Genomic DNA, 23,020 nt, shown 5'->3' with positions numbered 1-23,020 from the left:
TCTACATACACAGGACAGAATATTACTCAGCCACAGCCAAAGAATGAGAGCCGGCGTTCTCAACAAATGGATGGGCCTAAAAAGTATGATGGTAAGTGAAAGGAGTCAGTCAGATAAAGACAAATACCATATGATTTCACTTATATGGTTGTTAGAGAAGGGGTGAGCGGGAGAATGGGTGAAACAGATTCAGGGAATTAAGGGGTGCAAACTTAAAGTTATAAAATAAATTAGTCACGGTAATGAAAGTACAGCCTAGGGAATACAATAAATAACACCGTAATAACATTGGAGACAGATGGTGACTACACTAACCATGGTGAGCACTGAGTAATGTACGGAAGTGTCAAATCAATATGCTGTACACCAGAAACTAATATAAATCTGAATGTCAATTACACTTCAATAAAAAAACTGACAAATGTGCTAAAATTAAGCAAACAGATGTTATAAATAACCAGTAACTGAAAGAGAAACAAAGCTTTAATCAAATAAAAAATAAAAAGGATCACAATAACAGAAAATTGCTAGATTTATAAATTAATTGCTATTTGTCAATTTGTAATTAAAATTTATGAAAGTGTTAATAAATTTTGATGACCAAATTCTCCTTATTTTTGTGAAAAACCCCAATACATAGATCTTTGACACTATCTCTGAAAAATAAAAGCCTGTGGAGAAATACTCACTTGCCCTAGAAAAAAATAGCTAGTTGATGATAGAGATGAACTAATACCAAGATTTTCTGATACCTAGTCGCTGCCCTTTTTTATTGAGAAGCAATTAATTTCTGGGGCGCTTGGGTGGTTAAGTCGGTTGAGCATCCGACTTCAGTTCAGGTCATGATCTCATGGTTCATGAGTTTGAGATCCATATCAGGCTCTGTGCTGACAGTACAGAGCCCGCTGGGGATTCTCTCTCCCTCTTTCTCTGTCCCTTCCCCGCTCATGTTCTCTCCAGCTCTCTCAGAATAAATAAATAAACTTAAAAAAACAAAGCATTTCATATATTTTATCTTTCTCCTTCCTGAGTTTGTTCTTATTGAATTTAACCTGCCTCATATTATTACTTCACTAGATAATGTTGAACTTGTCTTCTAAAATCCTGGCTTACAGTTTTTTACAAACTTAAGCACCCAACATTCTCTCATAAAGGTGATGTACTGAGACCAAGTTTGGATGACTCCTGCAAAAAACATCAGCAACAAAAATCTCACCACCCAGACTGATGCAAGACTCTGAAGGAAGTAAATTTTGGTGTGTTCCATTCATTATTTCATTCACTACATGCAACCAAAAATGATCTTTTTGTATTCACTAGGATATGAGTCACTGTTATTGGATATACCAATATAACAATTACATTTGTGTCATCAGATTGCTTAAGTGGAGGATACGCTGGACAGGCATTCTTCTGAAAAGAGCAGAATATCATCTGAGGAAGCTTGGGTTATAACTTAGTAACTGCATATTTATCTATAAAAATCTGAATCAGCCTAAGATTCTATCTTCTATCAGAAAATGTAGCAGATGAACAAATACAATTTTTACTAAATATCCACTAAGTCCTAGCACTGAATATTATAAATTAAATTAATTAAACTAAAATACATTTAATTTAGCCACTGAATATAAATCTCAGAATCCAGGCACAGCTAAGATTTGTAACTTATTAATGGCAGAACAGGGATAGAATTAAGATCTCCTAGGCTACATTTTCAGGTGATTTGTGCAAGATGCAACAGTGAATTTTTAGGCTACTTTCTATAACAATGTAGGTTGTTCCTAGAAAGTAAATATTCCCAGATTGACTTTGAATTGATTTAAATTCACTTACCTTGCTTCTTTTCACAATTGACGGCACAACCTAAAATAAGCTGGAGCAACCTCCCTAGCTCCACAGAATCTGAACATTCAGTTATTTGGTTCAAATCAGGGATGAGTTCTTCAGAAATCTGCTGCCCCAAAAACTGCAGTAGTGAGACAATAAATTAGATCACTCATTTATGTAGATTGCAAAGAATTTATTACATTTAATTATCACAAGGAAAATAAATTATAAATAGGATCATGAGATAAATCAACAAATTGATATATCCATAATTATTTACTAAAACCAGTAAGCAAAGTTCAAGCAGCATCCCAAAATTTTGAGTAACGAACCAAAAGCAACTAAAATAGTTTTACATCAATATCCTTTGATCTCACTGTCAAAGGGATTAAGAAACCCCTAGCCTGATCTATTATGACAAAAGTTACACCTTTCCAAAAATAGATTTACGTAAGCCAAAAGATATGCATAATATTTTGACGCATGATTGAATAACAGAAACCATAATATAAATCATCACACTTACAAAAGAACAGCAAATCTAACAAATCCAATGGATTAATCTTTCCTTATCTTTTTTTAGCATTTGAAAACATTTTCTTGACATTAAAAAAAAAGTTCCAAAATGAGTTTTAGGCATTAATAAATTGAAACTTTTCAGTCTTTAAAATTATTTGGAAAAAATTACAAGTGTAAAGATGTGACAACTTTAAAAAACAGAAACCAGGGCGCCTGGATGGCTCAGTCAGTTAAGCACCTAACTCTTAATTTCAGCTTAGGCAGTGATCTCACAGTTTTGTGAGTTCAAGCCCTACGTTGGGCTCTGAGCTGACAGTGCATAGCCGGCTTGAGATTCTTCCTCTCTCTTTGCCCCTCCCCTGCTCGCACTCTCTCTTTCTCAAAAATAAAGAAAAAATTAAAAAATTTAAAAGAGTAAAAATAGAAACCAAATATTTTAATGGCAAAACCAAACCAAAAGATTGCAAACATAAGCAATAAACTTTCCTATATCAAATAACTCTATTAGAAAACTTGTTATGGTATTGAATAAGAAAAAAACAAAAAACCTACTTGAATAATGTACTATCTAAAGTGACTTTAATACTGCTTCCATTTTGCTTATTTTCTATTTCACTTGCACAAAAGCATAATTTCACAGTATACCTTTGCTGCTGCTTGCACTGAAAAGAAATGTCAAAATAATACTTACATAGGAAATACTTCAACTTAATTATAAAATCTATTTGTACAGACTTTGCATTTTTTAAAATCAAGTCATACAGAAATGACAGTAATTCAATTGTAGAAAAAAACCAATTTCAGGAGTATCAATATAGAAGCAACATTATTTTACAAACCAATATATTAGTTTAAGCCTATTCATGTTCACAAAATTTGAGTGTTCTGAACATGGCAAAACACAATATATTATAATTATGAATTACATTTCAGTAAAATGTTATAAACTAAAATCCAAGTTTTTTTTAGTGTCAACATAATTATCATATATGATTTGGTATTTAAACAAATCAGATGTTTTTCATACCTCATTGTAATAACTCATAATTCCTTGAAGTACCTTCTTTAAATTACTAGCCTAATGGAAAAAAAAAATAAGAATTCAATGAATTATTTCACATTAGTAATGAAGGAAAATTTATGCCAATGTGAAAGACATAAGAACTCTGGCCTCATAAAAATGACAACAAAAACATATATTAGAGTTTTATAGATACAAGCATATGATATTTTTTAAACATGAAAGCTTTAATCGGAGTTTGATTAAAAATGTCTTCATGCTTACATAGGTTAACCAGGGTGATTCTATTTAAAATGAGATGCAATGAGGAAAAGTACAACTTTAAAGATTTAGCTTTGACTATGTTCACCTCCAGTCATGAATGAGTACCAAGGTTTCTACTTATTCTCTTGCCAAAAACAACAGAAAACAGGACAAAATACAAAGAAACAACTGTTTCCAAGCTTTAGCCATTGGGCAGGTTGGAACTCTAATTTCTGAGAGATGGAACACAAAAAGATGAGTCCAACTCTAGTCCAAGATTTCTCTCTGGAGGGGATTTTCATTCCATGGAATGGAGTGGTAGAACCTGAACAAAGCCTGAGGTTCTCCTTGAGTTGAGGAGTTAGACTTCAGAAGTTCAGGAAGGTCAAGGTCGTTAGACTTTGTAGGCAGACAAATGAAGAGGTGAGCACTATGGAGGAAAAGAGCTCCGGAAATCTACACAGTGTTTTGTGTCTTTCAGCTGAATACTAATTCGCATGTGCACGAGAGAAACTCAGTGAGATTCAACAAAAAAAACTTAACTTTTTTCCCCATTTTTTCCCCAGTCAAGAATAACTCCCAAGGCAAAAACAAGCCAGGGAACTTTAAGCTGAACAATTTCCAAAGATTACACAAGGCCAGAAATGGTTGAAACTCCCACCAGCCAGAGTGAAGAGACAATGCTGTATAGACAAGCATTCACTAAAGACTTTGAAAAGGTCATACCTTAGTAGTTTGTCTAAACTAGCCCTAGAAGAAAGATAACCCTAGATCTGCCTCCCACCCAAAACTTTAGAAGGATCAAATTGATTCATAAGTATCTTAATTGCTTGCAAGAACAAAGTCCTACTCTCTTCGAAGAAAAACAAAAAATCCAGCACTCAACAATGAAATTCTAGCATCATCCAAACACTGCTTAGCATCCAATAAAAAACTACTACATATGTGAAGAAGCAGGAAAATATGGATCATTAAAATACATGGATCATGAGGAGAAATCTCAGTCAATAGAAACAAGCCCAGAAATGAGCGATGAAAGAATTAGAAGATAACAATGTTAAAACTGCTAGCTTAGAAATAATGTTCAAGGATTTAAATGGAAATAGGAATATAAGAAAAAAAATGGAAGATTTTCTTTAAAAAAAACAAAAACAAAAACAAAAACAAACAAAAATCAGGAGCGCCTGGGTGGCTCAGTTGGTTAAGCGTCTGACTTCAGCTCAGGTCAAGATCTCGCAGTTCGTGGGTTCGAGCCCCACATGGGGCTCTATGCTGACAGCTGGAGCCTGGAGTCTGCTTTGGATTCTTTGTCTCCCTCTCTCTCTTCCCCTCCCCTGCTCACACTCTGTCTGTCTGTCTGTCTCTCACCCTCTCTCTCTCTCAAAAATAAATAAACACTAAAAAAATTTTAATACAGGGGTGCCTGGGTGGCTCAGTCGGTTAAGCATCCAACTTCAGCTCAGGTCACGATCTCACAGTCCGTGAGTTCGAGCCCCGCGTTGGGCTATGGGCTGATGGCCCAGAGTCTGGAGCCTGCTTCCGATTCTGTGTCTCCCTCTCTCTCTGCCGCTCCCCCATTCATGCTCTCTCTCTGTCGCAAAAATAAATAAACTTAAAAAAAAAAAAAGCTGCTGAGGATTCAACTCAGTTTTTTTAAATAAATAAATTAATAAATAAATTTTAATACAAACTTAAAAAAATAGATATTCTATGGATAAAAAAAGGAAGACTCAACTATTAGATGTGTACATGAGAGACCTAACATAAAGATACAGATTAAAAGAATAAAAAAAGATATACTAAAGCAAGAAATAATCATAAAACTAGAGTGGCTACATTAATGTCAGACAAATTAGACTTCAGAGCAAGGAATATTGCCAGGGATAAAAAAAAAGGTCTTTCATAATGATAAGTAGATTTATTCACCAAGAAGACATTTAAAAAATAATGTATATAAACCTAACAAGAGATTCAAATTACATGATAAAAGTTAACAGAACTAAAAGGAGAAATTGACAAATCCACAATAATTGTTAGAGATTTAAGGACTCCTCTTCCATAACTGACAGGATGGTCACAGAAAAATCAGTAAAGATGTAAAAGATGCAACAGAACTATCAGTAAGTTTGATATAATCTGCCTGCAGATTATATCAAGGGCACATGGAACATTTACCAAAACAGACCATATGTTAGGTCATAAAACAAGTCTCAATAAATGTAAAAGAATTTGTCAATACGGAGTTATGTTATCAAACAAAAATGGAAATTAGAAATCAATAAATATAAAAAAGGTGCCTAAAAAATCTTCAAATATTTATAACTTGAAATATCTACTTCTAATCTACCTGTAGGTCAAAAGAAATCACATGGGGGAATTAATGAGTATTTTAAACTGCATGAAAATACTAACATAGAATGTCAAAATGTGTGAGATGTGTAAGGCAATGCTTAAATTAGGGGAAAAAAAGGTGCTAAAACTTATGATTTAATTTTCTACTTTAAGGCATAAAGAAAGAAGAGAAGGTGTAGGTAAAGGAAAGAAAATAATACAGAGAGGAAATCTATAAAAAACAAAAGCTAGTTCTTAAAAAAAAAAACAAAAAACAAAAAAACTTGAAAAACATCAAACCAAACTTCTCAAGAAAAAAAAGACAAAACACATAAACTGCCAACATCGGGAAAGAAAGAGGATACATCACTAAAGATCAGAGAGTTACCAGCATATTATTAGCAAAATAACACAGTTAAGAACTGTATGCCAATAGGGGCGCCTGGGTGGCGCAGTCAGTTGAGTCCGACTTCAGCCAGGTCACGATCTCGCGGTCCGTGAGTTCGAGCCCCGCATCGGGCTCTGGGCTGATGGCTCAGAGCCTGGAGCCTGTTTCCGATTCTGTGTCTCCCTCTCTCTCTGCCCCTCCCCTGTTCATGCTCTGTCTCTCTCTGTCCCAAAAATAAATAAACGTTGAAAAAAAAAATTTTTTTTAAAAAAAAAAGAACTGTATGCCAACAAATTGGACAACCTAAGTGAAAAACACAAATGCCCTATAATACACAACAAAACTGACTTATGAAGAAACAAAATCAGTTTGGAAGTTTCTTATAAGATCAAATATATACTTACATGACCAGATACAATCACACTGAGGAATTTATCTAAGAGAAATTAGACATATGTCTACGCAAGGACTCATACTAAATATTCATTGTAACTGTATCCATAGTAGCTAAAAACTGAAACAATTCCAACATCCATTAACAGGTGAATGGGTAAGCAAATTGTAGACTATCAATGTAATGAAATACTACTCAGGAAAATAATAATAATAATAATAAATAACTCCTAATACAGGTAGCATGGGTAAGTCTCAAAAACATCACACTGAGTGAAAGATGCTAGACACAAAGAGTAACAAAAAGTAAATAATGTCCGTTACCATTTATACAGAATTCTAGAAATCTACAGTGACAGAAAGCAGATCCACGGGGCCAAGCGAGGAGTGGGGATTAAGTGGGAAAGGACTTAAGTGCATGTTCTGGGTTAATGGAAATGTTCCACATCTAATTATGACGGTAGTTACCTAAGAACATGCATGTGTCAAAACAAACTGCACACAATAAAATGCACCCTTAAGTTAATTTTAAAAAAAAGATTCAGCTGAGCTTAGTGCTAATTTTAAAATCACTGTTTGGGTTAAGTGCTTCTACTGCTCATTCTGTATACCTTTATTCTCCAGTTGTCACCCGTATCTTCTTTAATTCGGCTTAACCAAGATTCATCGAACCAAGCTACATCTCTGAAATGAAAACACAAATGCAAAACATTTAAATGTTTTTGTTGCATGGAAAGTACTAAATTAAATCAATAAAGTTATTTTATATCTAAAAGCCTGTCCTTAATATGAACAGCAAACATTATTTAACTGAACCCCCTGAATTTTTAGTGATTCTTAAGGATTTCTTTTGGAATTTCTCATAATAAATTACTTAATTCATTAGCATCTTCAATTTAATAAACATTTACTGAATATCTCATACAAGACACTCTGGTAGCAGGAAGATGTATAAGTCCCAATCCTAAAGGGGGGGGGGGAGGTAGAAATTAAAACTAACATTTTAATATGTCTATTCTGTATCAAGCACTGGGCTTGATGTTTTTCCATATTGCAACTTTCAATATTGTAGTCACTGGAAAAGGATTATGATTATCCTCAATCTTACTCTTCAGAGAAATGAAGATGAGAGAAGCTATGTAATTAGCCCCAAATCACACTAGTATATAGAAAAAGCCAAAATTATTTGATTGTTAACTGAGGAGAATGAGTGTAATGAGAAGTCTACAAGGACAGTTTAGTTTTAAACTCGTGAAGTCATATTAACATGGGAGGCCAGGACAATGAATTGCTATATTGATTTTTTATGTATTTAATAAGGTTTTAAAGAATAACATTTGACTATACAGTGAACTACACTAATAGATCATACATATTCTAAACAAAAATTTGGATGCTTGCTCTGAGTAAGGAACTGAGCAAGATTAATATAAAGATGAATAATTTACTACCATGACTCTCAGGGAAATAGCTATTAAAGCAGGAAAGTAAAGAGCACAAAAACTCTACTCAAAGGAGAATGTGAGACATTCTTTAAGAGTTAAACACTACAGGGGCGCCTGGGTGGCTCAGTCAGTTAAGCGTCTGACTTCAGCTCAGACCATGATCTCACGATTCAAGGGTTCGAGCCCCGCATCCGACTCTGTGCTGACAGCTCAGAGCCTGGAGCCTGCTTCGGATTCTGTGTCTCCCTCTCTCTCTGCTCCTCCCCTGCTTGCACTCTGTCTCTCTTTCTCTCTCTCAAAAATAAACATTAAAATTTTTTTTTTTGAAAAGAGTTAAACACTATAAAATCACAGAATAGTGCTAGAAGAGGTTTTCAAGGTCTTGTCTAGATTTTCACTTTACACATAAGCCAACAAAAGTGAGGGAAGAAATTAAAGGGATCCTCTTCCAAACTTGAATTTAAAAATGAAAAGCTAAAACTAGAACACAGTGCTTAGCTTTCCACAAATCATTCTGCCTCAGATGTTTTAATACAGAAGATATTGCTTTGACTGGGTAACCAAAAATGACTTCATTTCTAATTCATCTATGTGGAATATGTAACCATTTTCTTTTGAGCAAATTAATGTTAATTATATTCAACTTTTCCCAGATACTAAGGCTACAATTACCAAAATGACTTGGCTCAATATATGAATGGTGTATTTCTAACCAAGCACTTGCCTGAAAATTCTGATTTACTAATAAGTCAAAACTGTCATCAAAGTAAATTCATTTCTTTCGACATCAGATTAAGTAAAAGAAGTAAGCCAGTTGTGATGATTAATTTTATGTATTAACTTGGCTAGGTCAGGATACCCAGTTTTTGTTCAAACATGCTTGGATGTGGCTACGAAAACACTTTTTTAGATAAGATTAACATTTAAATCAGTAGACTTTAGGGGCGCCTAGGTGGTTCAGTTGGCTGAGTGTCTGACATCGGCTCAGGTCATGATCTCACAGCTCGTGAGTTTGAGCCCTGTATCAGGCTCTGTGCTGACAGCTCAGAGCCTGGAGCCTGCTTCAGATTCTGTGTCTCCCTCTCTCTCTGCCCCTCCCCTGCTCACGCTCTCTCTCTCTCTCAAATACACATTAAAAAAAATTTTTTTAATAAAAAAAAAAATCAGTAGACTTTAAATAAAACACATTACCCTCCATAACGTGGGTGGGTCTCATCCAGTCAATTGAAGCCTTTAAGAAAAAGACTAACCCCCTCAAGAAAGAGTAAATTCTGCCAAGAGATTGCCTGTGGACTCTGGCTGCAACATCCACTCTTTCCTGGATCTTTGGCCTGCAGGCCTGACCTGTGGATTCTGGACTTGCCAGCCTCCACAATCATGTGAACCAACCCTAAAAACAAATTTCTCTGTCCCGTGTGCGTGTGCGTGTATGTGTGTCCATCCTATTGTACATATCCATGTCTTATTAATTCTATTTCTCTGGAGAACCCTACTACACAAGTCTTCTAAAAGATATCATCATATATGCTTCTAGAATTATGTTCTAATTACCTCTAGAAAATGGATCTAGACATAACCTCTTCTAGCTTTCCTCCTTTTATCTTGTGTTGCTCCTTGTCTTTCTTTCTACTCCAAATCAACTTCAGCCCTACGTCTTCGTCTGCTCAAGCTTCTATAACAAAAGATCACAGGCTTACATAACAGAAATTTACTTCGCACAGCTCTGGAAGCTGGAAACCCAAGATCAAAATGGTGTAGCAAGGTAGGTTTCATTCTCAGCTCTCTTCTTTCGGCCTGTAGGTGGCTGCCATCTGTCCGTGTGCTCACATGACCTCTTCTTGGTGTGCTCACAGAGAGTGAGCTCTCTGATGTCTCTTTTACAAAGATTCCAATCCTATCAGATCAGGGCCCCACTCTTATGACCTTATTTAACCTTAATTGCTTCTCAGAGGCCTCATCTCCAGTACAGCTACAACACTGGGGGTCAGGGCTTCAACACAGAAATCTGGAATGGATGCCAACATTCAGCCTATAACACTCTGAGAAATATTCGTAACTTCTGCCTTCTTCCTTTTCTCATAAACAACTCATTCTTCTGAAACATTTGTAACGGCAGCCAACCTTCCCCTTGATACCCAACCTCGTAACTCTGGACATATCCTTCCTTACACTTCTGCACTGCCACATCTACACGTCTTAACTAGACTCCTGGCCTGAACAATTAGCTCCTTTTCTCATCCTTCCCAGAACTTCAGTGAAACTCGAGGGGACATAAGACTGAGGAAGCAAAATATGGTCCAATTGTTGTCTAACAAAAGTAAGTAGGAATGAGTATAAAATTATTTAACTCCACTCATAGTGTTTGTCTTCAACAATTTTACCAACTAAATACAGGCAACAGTTAACAACTGCCGGTTACTATACACAACATAGTTGTTTTGCTCCAAGAGACACCCTGACATAGTTTTTCTTGACAATCAAAAGGCCTACTGTGGTTAACACATGAAATTGTGATCTGTACTTTGGGCATGCACATCTGGCCTTTTATGTATTAAGACCCCAAAGTAATAATCTATCAGGAGAAGGTCAAGATACTAGATTTCACGGATTACAGCTGACTGAGAGCACAGGTATTAGAGTCAGGCCAAAGCTATGCCAATCCTGGCTTTGCTATTAACTCATTATTTGATTTTACCAAAGTTGTTTCACCTCTCTAAACCTCTGTTTCATGTATAGACTGAGGAATATCTACCTCACAGAACAGTAAAAATTAAATGAAATAACATATGCGTAGGGTATATAACAATGGCTTATAACTTAGTAAATACTCAGATGTTGGCTATCATGATTCATCATTTCAAATACTCCAATATCTGACTGAATGAATGAAGAGATAACTGCATGGTACTTGAGGTCTCTGGGTTTCTACATTCTTGTTCTCGCTCTTTTCCCTCTTGCAAAAATGTCTAGTCAAGACAGGCAAAAGAAATAAGCAGAGAAGTTATCTGTTGTTTAAAGTGGCCAAATTAAGCCTTTCTTTTGGGGGAAGCACATGCTATAGTATTTATAGTTGTTGTGGGTTGAACTGTATCTTCCAAGATAACATGTTCATATTCTAACCCCCAATATCTGTCAATGTGACCTTATTTGGAAACAGGGTCACTGCAGATGCAATCAAATTAAGATGAGATCAAACTAAATTACTAAAACGACTGGAAGAGGAGAGGACACAAAGACACGGACACGGAGGGAAGACAACCAAGCAGAGAAGAGACAGAGATGGAGCCATGCTGCCACAGACTTGGGGATGGGTGGGGGGGGAGGGTGGAGGGGAGGCGGCGGTACCAAAGCTGGAAGGAATGATCCTCCCCTACAGGCAACAGAGAGAGCATGACCCAGCCAATACCTTGATGTAGGACTTCTAGCCTCCAGAATTAAGAGAAAACAAATTTTTGTTGTTTTAAACCACCCACTCTGTGGTACTCTGTTATGGCAATCCTGGGAAACTGATGCAGCTGTAATTATAGATTCTCCCCATGTGTTCTTTAAATATCTACATATATTTTTACAAGTATTCAGGCCAAAGATAATAATTAAGGACTTGTAAAACCCTAGCAATAATTCCATGACTCTCCAAGTCTAAGTCATATAGTTTGGGCATTGATTTTTAAGATTTATTATTTACCATACTTGCCTCAGGTAAATAATAATTACTCATTAAATTTTGCTACTTCCTTAGAAAGCAGAATTTCCCTTCTCATCTTTAGTTACAACTTTGATGTGATTTGATGTGAGTCACAATAGTAATCAATGCAATTCATAACAGAGTGTAACATATACAAAGTGCTTTTGAGTGTTCAAAGAAATATGGTAAAATGTGCCCTTCTAGCTGCAATATGATATACTGATTCAACTAGAGAAAAATGTATGCTTCTAAGTTTCACTATCCAGATCCAGACTTCTGGAAAGCTATAAAACTAGAAGGGGATTCAAAAGAAAAATAAAGTTTAAATAATTCTTGGATGATAAGGAGACTAAGACAGCTAAGTACATGCCAAAACAGGCAAAGCAAAAAAAGAGGTTTCAATCCAATTTTAGGTCACTGTCATATGTTTTATGAAGAAAGAGAGCTTTCTGATTGTTTGGCTATTTTATTATTCTTGCAGAAAAGCCATTAGAAGACAACAAATGAGAGAAGGAAAAGAAAAAAAGGAAAATCAGAGAGCCAGAGGTTCAGCAGTAACAGCAGAATCCAACAGATTATGGAAAATAAGTTAGTGATAAAGGGTAGAGTTTAACTAAATTTGAACTGACCCTACTCTAAACATCAGGTACAGGGACACCTGGGTGACTCAGTTGGTTGAGCATCCGACTTCAGCCCAGGTCATGATCCTATGCTTCGTGGGTTCGAGCCCTGCGCTGGGCTCTGTGTTGACAGCTCAGAGCCTGGAGCCTCCTTTGGATTCTGTGTCTCCCTCTCTCTCTGCCCCTCCCCCACTCTGTGTCTCTGTCTCCCCAAAATAAACACTAAAAAAATTTTTTTTTAATAAAAAAAAAAATAATAAACATCAGGTACAGTGGTAGAGTACAGGGAGACAAAGAGCCAATGCATCATATCACAGTAAAAACAGGTCTCTTCTATTGTATTGTAGTATAAAAGCTACCAGAGCCACCACAATACATATAAATAACAGCTTTGGATGGCACTGTTGAAGTCAATGAATGCGTGCCAGTCTTACATCCATACCAACCACAATGTAGCTCCATCTACACCAATACCCACAACATACTGCAATAACAAAAGGCAAGGGGCACATTCTAACAATAAAAAAATAATGACGACTTTCCCACATCATCAATAAAGGGTCATATCCAGAATGCTTGGTTCTGACCAATTAAATCACTTTGAAACTAATCAGGGCATAAATAAATAAAATGTTTAAGAAACATGTTTGAGAAAAGAAGGGAGAAAGGCATATTTTAGAATGACTGCCAAAAAAAAATAAAAGTTAACATGTTAAGTTTGTCTCTTAATGTATTACTCTTGAGTTAACCATAAAATCTGTCTATTCACATTAGATCATGTTGAAAATTCCAAGCAACTACAATTTTGACACTTTAAGTTGTTTTTCTGAGGGTGATAAGGAATTTCTGCAAACCCATCTACAGGGTTTTCAATGTCAATCACAACAAACCTTGACAAAATGATGGCAACCACTGAAAAAAACATCTCTGACTATAAAACAAATAGCAGAGATAGGATTCTGGTCTCATGGAAGCCACATTATCATAAAAGTAAGCTAATACAAAATCAGTAGGGCTATCAATTAATAAATTAGCCCTGTTTGTTCCTACTAAGGGTAGAGCTCATATTGCAGATGTTATAACCGTAATCATTGCACAATGTTTGGCAAAAATTATGAAATAATGGACTTAGGAACTTTTGATACTATATAATTATATCTAATGGGCCTAATCCAAACAGAATCGTTTTATTAAGATTCTCCAATATTTGTGATTTCAAAATTCATTTATACCTCATTTTATTATTGGTAGAGTCATAGAATTCCTACTTTTAACTCAAATATAGATTTTAAAATTTAATATTTTTTTCCAAATCCAGTATTATATACTTCAATTCTCTCTAAAATAATAATCTCCATGCATTGATACCTTCCAATGGTAGTAAGGTAACTCAAAAAATCATAAGCAATTATACCATTCATTAAAACGGCTTCTTTTCCAGTTACTATAGTTTGTGAATGTGACCAGAACAAGTTTAAAATGAAAATCTCTTAGCTAGATAATATTCGTGTTTGCTCATTTAATTAAGATTACCTCTGTGAACAAGCAAGGAAGAATTAGGTGGTGAACTTTCCTGTGCCCTAGATGTAATAATGCCTGTCACGACTTAATAGGATAAAGTTTCAGCAACTTTTAGAATACAAGGCTAAGTTTTCTTCCTTGGTACTGGGTTTACAATTCCTTCAAAAAGAGTCTGGACTACTACTTACATTTGATGAAGAACTTGTGCCATGGCAACTCCATTAGTCAGCTGTTTGACATCTTGACAAGGTGCGGCAGTATTGAATGTCTGCAGCTAAAATGACACAGAGCAAATGACTTTACTGTTCCTTGATCCTTACAGGATGGTGTTACCAACTCCCCTCCCCAAACATATGAACACGACAGAGAAAAATAACTATAAATTGTCCTGTTTTGTTTAAATTCAGACTGGGCCGAACAAATGCAACTATACTAACAAGTTTTCGTGGCTGTGTAATAGTCTTACAAACATAAACACTTAACAATTCAAATAATCACACCTAAAACAGTCAAATATATTGATGCAATGTAGGAAGTACTTCAGAATTTCTGAGAGCCAGATGCACAGACCTTAAGATCAACTATATTGTGTTCATTGTTAGGAGAATAACATCAGAAAGGACTTTAAGGTAACCTATTATTTCAACTTAAAATTTCACTCACATCATTTGGTAGGACAACAAAGCCTAGAAATGTCAAGTCTAAAACTACTTAATTAACCAGTGAGGCCTGAAATAAGGCAGGACCTCAGCCTGCCATCCAACAATTAGTCTCAGGGCATGAATGATCCAGGGCCCACCCACCACATCAAGTTGTTTCTATTTAGTTTGGTTTTACATATTATTCTTGTCGAATCTCTATTTGTTAAACATTCATGTACATGGTAAAAAGAGAAGTGAAACTGTGGCGTCTTTTTCTAAAAAGCAAATACAAGACAAGAATTTTTGAAAAGCAAATTACAGCAGAGCTACAATGGGTCATATATTTCCTAGAAGTCTAATCTCAACCCATAATGATCTTAAATTAAATACACTATGATTCTCTTTTCCTACATATATTTATCTGCTTTACTATTCAATTATAATTCCTTAATTTGCCACTTAACTATCTTAATCTGACAAAAGTCTCTTCCCTCCATGATTCACCTTTAGTGGTTCTGTTTGAGATTCTACAAATAAGTCTCCATTATGGTAAAACATATGACACAGACAAATAACGCTAGCTACAGTTACTTTCAAAGTACACAAAGATACTTTACTGAGATCCTACTCTATGTGGGCACCGTGGGGTTACAAAAGAAAATCACCTGTTTTCTGCTCTCAAGCAGTTGCAATCAAGAGTTAAGGACAGGAGAAAAAGACATAAATTATTTCTAGAAAATGCCATTCCCAGTCTCATGACTATAGTATGCACAAATCATTCAGAAATAGACAGGAGTTAACTAATTAGGGTTTGTATTTAGGAAATACTTCTCAGAGATGATTCCTGAACAGAAGGTCTTGAGTAAAGAAAGAACCAAGGGAAGGAAGCTTTAGGAAATAGGAACATGATAAGAGCACAAATACCTGAAAAGAAATGGTATTTTTAGGCAACATACAGTTCAGTATTACTGGATTTTCAGGGCAAAGAGGAACGGGGAAGAGGTGACAACAAAGGGGGGGCAGGTAAGAAAACAGACATGGGTCAGAATTCTGGAGGTCCCTTGATGGTATCGTCCTTATAATGGGAAACAGCAGAATAGTTTGTATCTACCTCACAAGATGGTTGAGGGAGTTAGCAAACAGAGCCAACTTAGATCAGCGCCTGGTACAAGCTCAGCAGCTGTTAGCAATTAGTTATGATTCGGGGTTCCTCAAAGCTTGGGGTCTAAGAACAATACAAATCAGAATCTCTAGACACATTAAATCAGAAAATGCCTAAGTGATTCTTTTTTGTTTGGTTGGTTTTAAGTAGGCTCCATGCCCAGTGTGGAGCTCAATGTGGGGCTTGAACTCATGACCTGAGCTGAGATCAAGAGTCAGACACTTAACCTTCAGAGCCACTCACATGCCCCTGCCCCAGCAATTCTTATGCACATCAATTTTTTAGAACCAATGCTCTGGATGATGATGAATCACTGAAGAACAGTAAGAAAGAGAGTGATAACTTTAGCATATTTAGGATAGCAACAATACTGACACAGAGAAAGGAAGAGAGTAACTTTTACACCTGAGTCCGTTAGAAGGCTCCTGTAATAGTCTTGTTGATAAAACAGGTGGCTTACAGATAGGGTAACGCTGACCAAGAGGACTGAATAAATTCATGGAATTTAAAATATAAAATAACCAGGATTTTGCAATTAAGTGGATGTACAGAAAAGAGAAACCCCAGGGTTAGGGCATCTTTAAAAAGAAGATAATCATATACTTTCAGGTAAACTGTGGCTCCCACTTTTCAACCCTTCCTACTTACATTTTATATCATTAGCTTTTTACAAAATGGATAGGATTAGTTATTTTAAAAGAATGATTTAAGAAGCACAGAATATTAAGCAAAATAGTAAAGAAATGTGTAAAAGTAGTACATATACTAAGTATTGCCTCATTGACCACCGAGTCCAGATTAAGATCAATTTTTCCTTCTCTTAGACATGGATTTAAATTGGGGTGTCTCGGGGAGCCTTGGTGGCTCAGTTGGTTAAACATCCAACTTCGGCCTAGGTCATGATCTCACGGTTCATGGGTTCTGTGCTGAAAGCTCAGAGCCTGGAGCCTGCTTCCAATTCTGCGTCCCCTCTCTGTCTGACCCTTGCTCACTTGTGTTCTCTCTCTCTCCCTCTCAAAAATAATCATTAAAAAAAAATTTTAATTGGAGTGTCTCTTGAAAGTTCTTAACCTAGTTGCAAAATAAATTAGATAACACAGAATGTAATTTCATTTGGCCAAACAGAAAGGCTTTATAACCAAGAAGAGTGAATAAATTAAAAAGCTCAGTGTGGGTAGTGATGCCAAAGCAGAGGGACAAAGGAAACCGTCCTCTTTCACACTACTCTTCACAGAGGTAAAGAAGCAGAAGTCTTTTTGGTGAGTGGCCCAAAAGGGGCAGACAGGGCTTCCATCAGTAACCACAGGGTTCTTGCAAATCAATCTTACTTTCTTATTTATCTTTAAATAATGCAAATAATCAAAAATGTGGAAATATTGTTCCTGAATTACTTCAATATAAATGTCACCAAAATCAAGGAAGAAAGGGGGGGTCTTCCCAACTGACAGCCAAAATCTTCAACTTTGGGTCAGCTCTATTCTCATATTCTCCTCCTCTAAATATTCATTTCAGAAAGATTATTGTTTTAAGATTTTCATAACAATGATTCAGCTTTTAATATTTTTTGTTCCTTTGGGCATATATTTGGCATTTGTTTTTCCTTCACCTGCCTGTCAAGGTCAAAGAACACAAGAACTAAGAAAACCATTAAAAATATAGTTCAATTCTAATTTTATTGGTGAAAGTAAAGTCCCAAAATTTTAATTTTCCAAATGTTACAAAGCCAAGTTTATTAAATATATATTCATGCAAATACTGCAAACTCTCATATACTCCCTCTACCATGTAAATGGTGCCCAAATTTGTCTTTCAGCTCTAAACTTTTTGCTAAGTAGCAGTACGACATTTCTAAGAACGAATTATTTTAAGATGAGTTCCAAATCATAAAATAAAACTTTTTTCTTTCTTTCTTTCTTTCTTTCTTTCTTTCTTTCTTTCTTTCTTTCTTTCTTTCTTTTTTGAGAGAGAGAAAGAGAGGGAGAGAGGAAAAGAGAGTGTGTGCTGGGGAGCAGGAGAGGGAGAGAGAGAATCTTAAGGCAGCTCCATGCCCAGCGCAGAGCCAGGTGTGGGACTCAATCTCATGAGATCATGTCCTGAGCCAAAATGTCCTGATCATGTCCTGAGCTGAGATCGAGGGTCAGAAGCTTAACCAACTGAGCCATCCAGGTGTCCCATAAAATATAACTTCTTAATAACTGCCAAAAGAGCCGCAGCAACTTCTTATTCAAAACGTCTCCAGAGGCAAGGGAAACAAAAGCAAAAATGAACTACTGGGACCTCATCCAAATAAAAAGCTTCTGCACAGCGAAGGAAACAATCAGCAAAACTAAAAGGCAACTGACAGAATGGAAGAAGATATTTGCAAATGACATATCAGATAAAGGGTTAGTATCCAAAATCTATAGAGAACTTACCAAATTCAACACCCAAAAAACAATCCAGTGAAGAGATGAGCAAAAGACATGAATAGACACTTCTCCAAAGAAGACATCCAGATGGCCAACGGACACATGAAAAAATGCTCATCACTCACCATCAGGGAAATACAAATCAAAACCACAATGAGATACCACCTTACACCTGTCAGAATGGCTAACATTAAGAACTCAGGCAACAACAGATGTTGGCGAGGATGTGAGAAAGAGGATCTCTTCTGCATTGTTGGGGGGAATGCAAGCTGGTGCAGCCACTCTGGATAACAGTATGGAGGTTCCTCAAAAAACTAAAAATAGAACTACTCTACAACCCAGCAATTGCACTACTAGGTATTTATCCAAGGGATACAGGGGTGCTGTTTCAAAGGGACACATGCACCCCCATGTTTATAGCAGCACTATCAACAATAGCCAAAGTATGGAAAGAGCCCAAATGTCCATCGATGGACGAATGGATAAAGAAGATGTGGTACATACACACACACACACACACACACACACACACAATGGAGTATTTCTCAGCAATCAAAAAGAATGAAATCTTGCCATTTGCAACTATGTGGATGGAACTGGAGGATATTATGCTAAGTGAAATTAGTCAGAGAAAGATAGATATTGTATGACTTCACTCATATGAGGGCTTTAGGAGACAAAACAGATGAACATAAGGGAAGGGAAGCAAAAATAATATAAAAACAGGGAGGGGGACAAAGCATAAGAGACTCATAAATATGGAGAACAAACAGAGGGTTACTGGAGGGGGTGTGGGAAGGGGTATGGGCTAAATGGGTAAGAGGCATTAAGGAATCTACTCCTGAAATCATTGTTGCACTATATGCTACCTAATTTGGATGTAAATTAAAAAATAAAATTTAAAAAAAACTGCCAAAAGAGGCATCTCTGTACTAATCAGGTTTTCTTAATGACCTCTCAAATTCTATTAATGTTGGTTCTATTGTCCTAGAACACTGTCTAGTGCTGAAAGAACAGAGTTTACTACCAGCTGTCTTCTCACCTCCATGATTTAGCCCCATCATAACTTTTTACTCTTTTATCTCCTACTACTTCCCCTCGACATGTAACATTACTTACTATGGTAGGGAGCACATTAAGAAATGAGAGATATCATGACAAGGATGTGCCTGCACTACCTCTTTTTGATCTACTGCCGAAGAAGACCATTTACATTACTTCCAGGGTTTCTTCCCTGTGTCTAGAAAATTCATTTCCCCTGATTTCTACTTGCTGAAATCCATCAATCCTCTATCATACTGTTAAAAGTTTACCCCAGGTATCTACAAGAACCTACATCCTTAATGGTGAAATACTGGTCTCTGAGGTCAGGACCAAGACAAGGATATGGACTATCACCACTTTGATTCAATGTTGTATTAGAGATCCCAGCCAGTTGTTGTTCCTGGGAATACAGCAGAAAACAGGTCACAAAGGGGCTGTGACCCCATGGAGCAAATAGGCTGACTTCGGAAAGTGTTAAGTGTTACAGACTCATAGAAAAGGGGTGACAGGTTATAAAGAGATAGGACTGGGGGACAGGTAAGTCATTCACTGTTACTGACTCTGAAAGATGACAACAGATCCGAGAACTGAATGGTGAGAAGAAGTCAATCACTCACTAGACAGAGAATATTCTGGGTAGAGGAAAGTATAATTAAGAAGCCCAGATTCCTCAAGAAATAGAAAGTCAGTGCAGCATGGTGGGCATGGAGGACTTGGGGCATCGGGAGAGTTTGGGAAAACCTGGAGAAGTGAGGTGACATCAACAATGCAGTGGCTGGCAAAGGCAAAGACAGATACCAACGTTCACTGGAAATCATGTGGAGAGGTAAAGAGAAGCCAAGAGACAGGTACCCAAGAAACTAAGGCAGAAGATGATCTCACAAAAGAACCATCAAGTAAGATAAGGATAATAAAGAATAGTTACGAGCTGGCCAAATCCAGTAGGTGAAGGCCTAAAAGAAAAGAATCTCATGTGCAGTGGGTTGAGAAGTGAATGAAAGTTCAAGTATAAAGGATGAGTATACAAAACTCAAATAATTTGACTGCAGAGGGAAGGGGAAATAGAGTGTGGTTTTAACAGGGAGTGGTGGCTCTCTGTTTTCTTTTTAACATAGGGAAGATTTAAGTAAGTTTATGTGTAAAGAGGAAGGATCCAAAGGAGAGAAAGAGTGAAATGAAAAAGCAAAGTTTTAGAAGAGGTAGAAGGGATGGGATCTAGAACTAGGGTCAAGATAAGGAGGAGATCATATTTCTGAGGGGAGAAAAGTTGGGGGTTCAAACAGGGTACTGGTAGAGGTTTGCAAAGAGAAATGTGAGGGGATCTGTGTGGTTGTTCTTAGTCTTTATATAGCTGGGCATTGTTATGGGAGCAAGTAGGTTTGTCTGTAGAGCATTTTTAAAGGCAACAATCTGCACAGTAATTCCATTTTCTCCAGTGTTTCAGCAGCCTTAGAACTGGAGAAGCAAATAACCTACTATGTCATCTATAGCATTTTTGCCATTTTTAAGGAATTTTGCCTCTCATTATAAAAATACACAGCTCTGCCTACCACTCCAAGAAAAAATGGAAAGTTCCTTGATTATTCTTGATATGTCTTCCTCAGTGCCTTGAACAAAGTAGGAACTCAATAAATACTGGCTAAAAGAATGGGTATAGTACATAGTATTTTAAAACATTGCAATACAATTCAAAAACATCCTTTACTTCACCACCTCATATAAGTCAATGACATCACAAAGATGAAGTTTACTACTTAAGTCAGATGTTTAGAGCAATAATGTAACAGATTAGGATACCCCCTTTTATTAGTCACTTGTTTTAGCAAAACACATTGCTAAAAGTAATGTTGCCTTATTTCATGAGAGTCTTAAAACGCAGCATCTCAATCCCAATACTTACTCTAAATGAAAATAAAGATGAACAGTTAGCTAATTGCTTTTAACTCAGAAGCCCTATATACCTGCATTCCACTTATAACCAAAGCTATTTACCTCTAAACTGTAAAAGTTGCTTTAAATCATGGTCATTTCCAATAGACTTCATACACAGCCAGAAACCTTCTCTGATTTCTCATTGTTTTGAATTACTCAAATGAGGAGATCGCTAGAGAACAGCATCAACCGAATATCACCTCCTGATCCAGTCTGTTTACATTCCATTATGCACACACTCATCCACACACAACCAAACAACTAGTTTAGGGATGGGCACCATCAACAGCACCCTGTGGACAGACCATCAAGCACCAACCTTGCCCAATGTGGGTTGGAAGCTACACCTGAATTGCCAGCTCTTTGGTCGCTGAGCACCTCCAAAAGGTGAGACATCATTTTACTGACAGGAACACTGGGGGCAGATCCTATGTCTGTCCAAATACCACAAAAATTAATTAGAAATACCAAACACGCACCAAGTGCAAATGAAAATGCCAAGTCTTTTTCTTGAAAGAAAATGCTGTCCACTGGAGGAGGAAAAGGGGGGGGGGGCAGCAAGAAAAAAGGAATAGGAGCCCCCCCCCCCCCAGCATATCAAGTGTGTGCAAATATCCCTTCGAAACGACTTCTACAGAATCGGAGGTCCTGGAGGAGCTCTGATCCAGGAACCAAAACCACCTCTTGGCCACCTGTGTCCAAGCAGAGCAAAGTGGTTTGGATAGGAGGGGAGTTTCGGAGGGGGTCTCCGCTCCCAAGTGGCACAGAGGTCAGTACAGGAAAGCTGTTCGGCAGACAGAAGGCGAGAGAGTCGGCAGTCCGGGGAGGAGAAAATGGGGGCAGCGAAGAGCAAAGGGGATGGACGCCTGGCTCCAGCCACAGCTGTCACAAGCTAGATAGATCAAGGCAGTAAGACGAGCCTCCTCCGGCCCCAGCTCCGGAGCTCCCTTTACCTGCCCCTAGTCCCCAGACACAAACATACAACACCCACACGTACACACCTGCCCCGCGACCCGCAGGTGGCACTCTCGCGGTCAAGGGCGACAGGAGACTCGGAGGGCGACGCGCCGAGTCCGCGGCGCAGGTGGCCCGGCTACTCCTGAGGCTCACCTACGGAGAACCGGGGGCCCGGGGCAACTCGCCTCGGCCCCTCGGGCCCCCCGCCCCCTCGTACTCACCCAGATGATGAGGCTGTCGCATAACGGCAGCTCGGACTGCGGAAGCGGCTGCGTCTCTTCCATGGCCGGGGCCGCCGTCGACTACGCCGCCGCTGGCACCGACACCTCCCTCCTCCCCGCGCTCCGCCAGGAGCCGGCGTCGACGACCTGCTCGCCGGCCGGGAAAGCTCGGTAGCCAGGCCCAGCGCCCGCGCGGCTCACGCGCGAAGCCTCGCGCGGCCGACGTCGCCGGCGTAACCCCCTCCTCGCCACCGCCCCCGTCCCCGCTCCGCCCCGCTCCGCCGTTCGCCCCCTGCCGGGTCCGGCCCGGCTGCACGGCTCTGCACCTGAGCCCCGCCCCCTCCTGCCCCTTCCCCGCCCCTCCCGCCCCTCCCGTCCTCCCTCCCCCCTTCCCTATCCCGCACACCTCTTCCCGCCGCACTGAGTGACCAGGGCGCGCACCAGTCACAAAGAAAGTAGGTGCTCGAGAGGGGCGTGCGGGGCGGGAGGGGGCGGGAAGAGCGGGGATAGGTTGCGCAGGAGGGATTGCTGATTGGACGCACCCTCTTGGCTCCGACCAATCAATGTGAGACAAGACAGCCTCCGGGAGGGAGCGCGGGAGGGTGGGAAGGGGTTTGTGACCTGGCAGGTGCGGTGGGGACGGGGGCGGGGAGCGCGCG

The 23,020-nt window shown here is 38.3% G+C and overlaps 1 protein-coding gene across 1 annotated transcript in view; it reads right to left on the bottom strand.

Annotated features, from left to right (window-relative positions):
• The window catches only part of HOOK1 (hook microtubule tethering protein 1), a 70,868-nt gene extending 48,241 nt beyond the window's left edge, over positions 1-22,627 (bottom strand). Inside the window, exons 1-5 of the mRNA XM_045477602.1 lie at positions 22,362-22,627; positions 14,185-14,270; positions 7,337-7,409; positions 3,377-3,427; positions 1,837-1,969 (exon numbers count right to left, since the gene is read on the bottom strand). Coding sequence (XP_045333558.1) covers positions 1,837-1,969; positions 3,377-3,427; positions 7,337-7,409; positions 14,185-14,270; positions 22,362-22,424 — 406 coding nt within the window. The 5' untranslated portion in view covers positions 22,425-22,627. The remainder of the gene's footprint in view (positions 1-1,836; positions 1,970-3,376; positions 3,428-7,336; positions 7,410-14,184; positions 14,271-22,361) is intronic.
• Positions 22,628-23,020: the final 393 nt, after the last annotated feature.

The sequence above is a fragment of the Leopardus geoffroyi genome, chromosome C1, assembly GCF_018350155.1.
Source record: "Leopardus geoffroyi isolate Oge1 chromosome C1, O.geoffroyi_Oge1_pat1.0, whole genome shotgun sequence".
In the NCBI taxonomy this organism is placed as follows: Eukaryota; Metazoa; Chordata; class Mammalia; order Carnivora; family Felidae; genus Leopardus; species Leopardus geoffroyi.
This window is presented reverse-complemented; position numbering and strand designations above follow the sequence as displayed.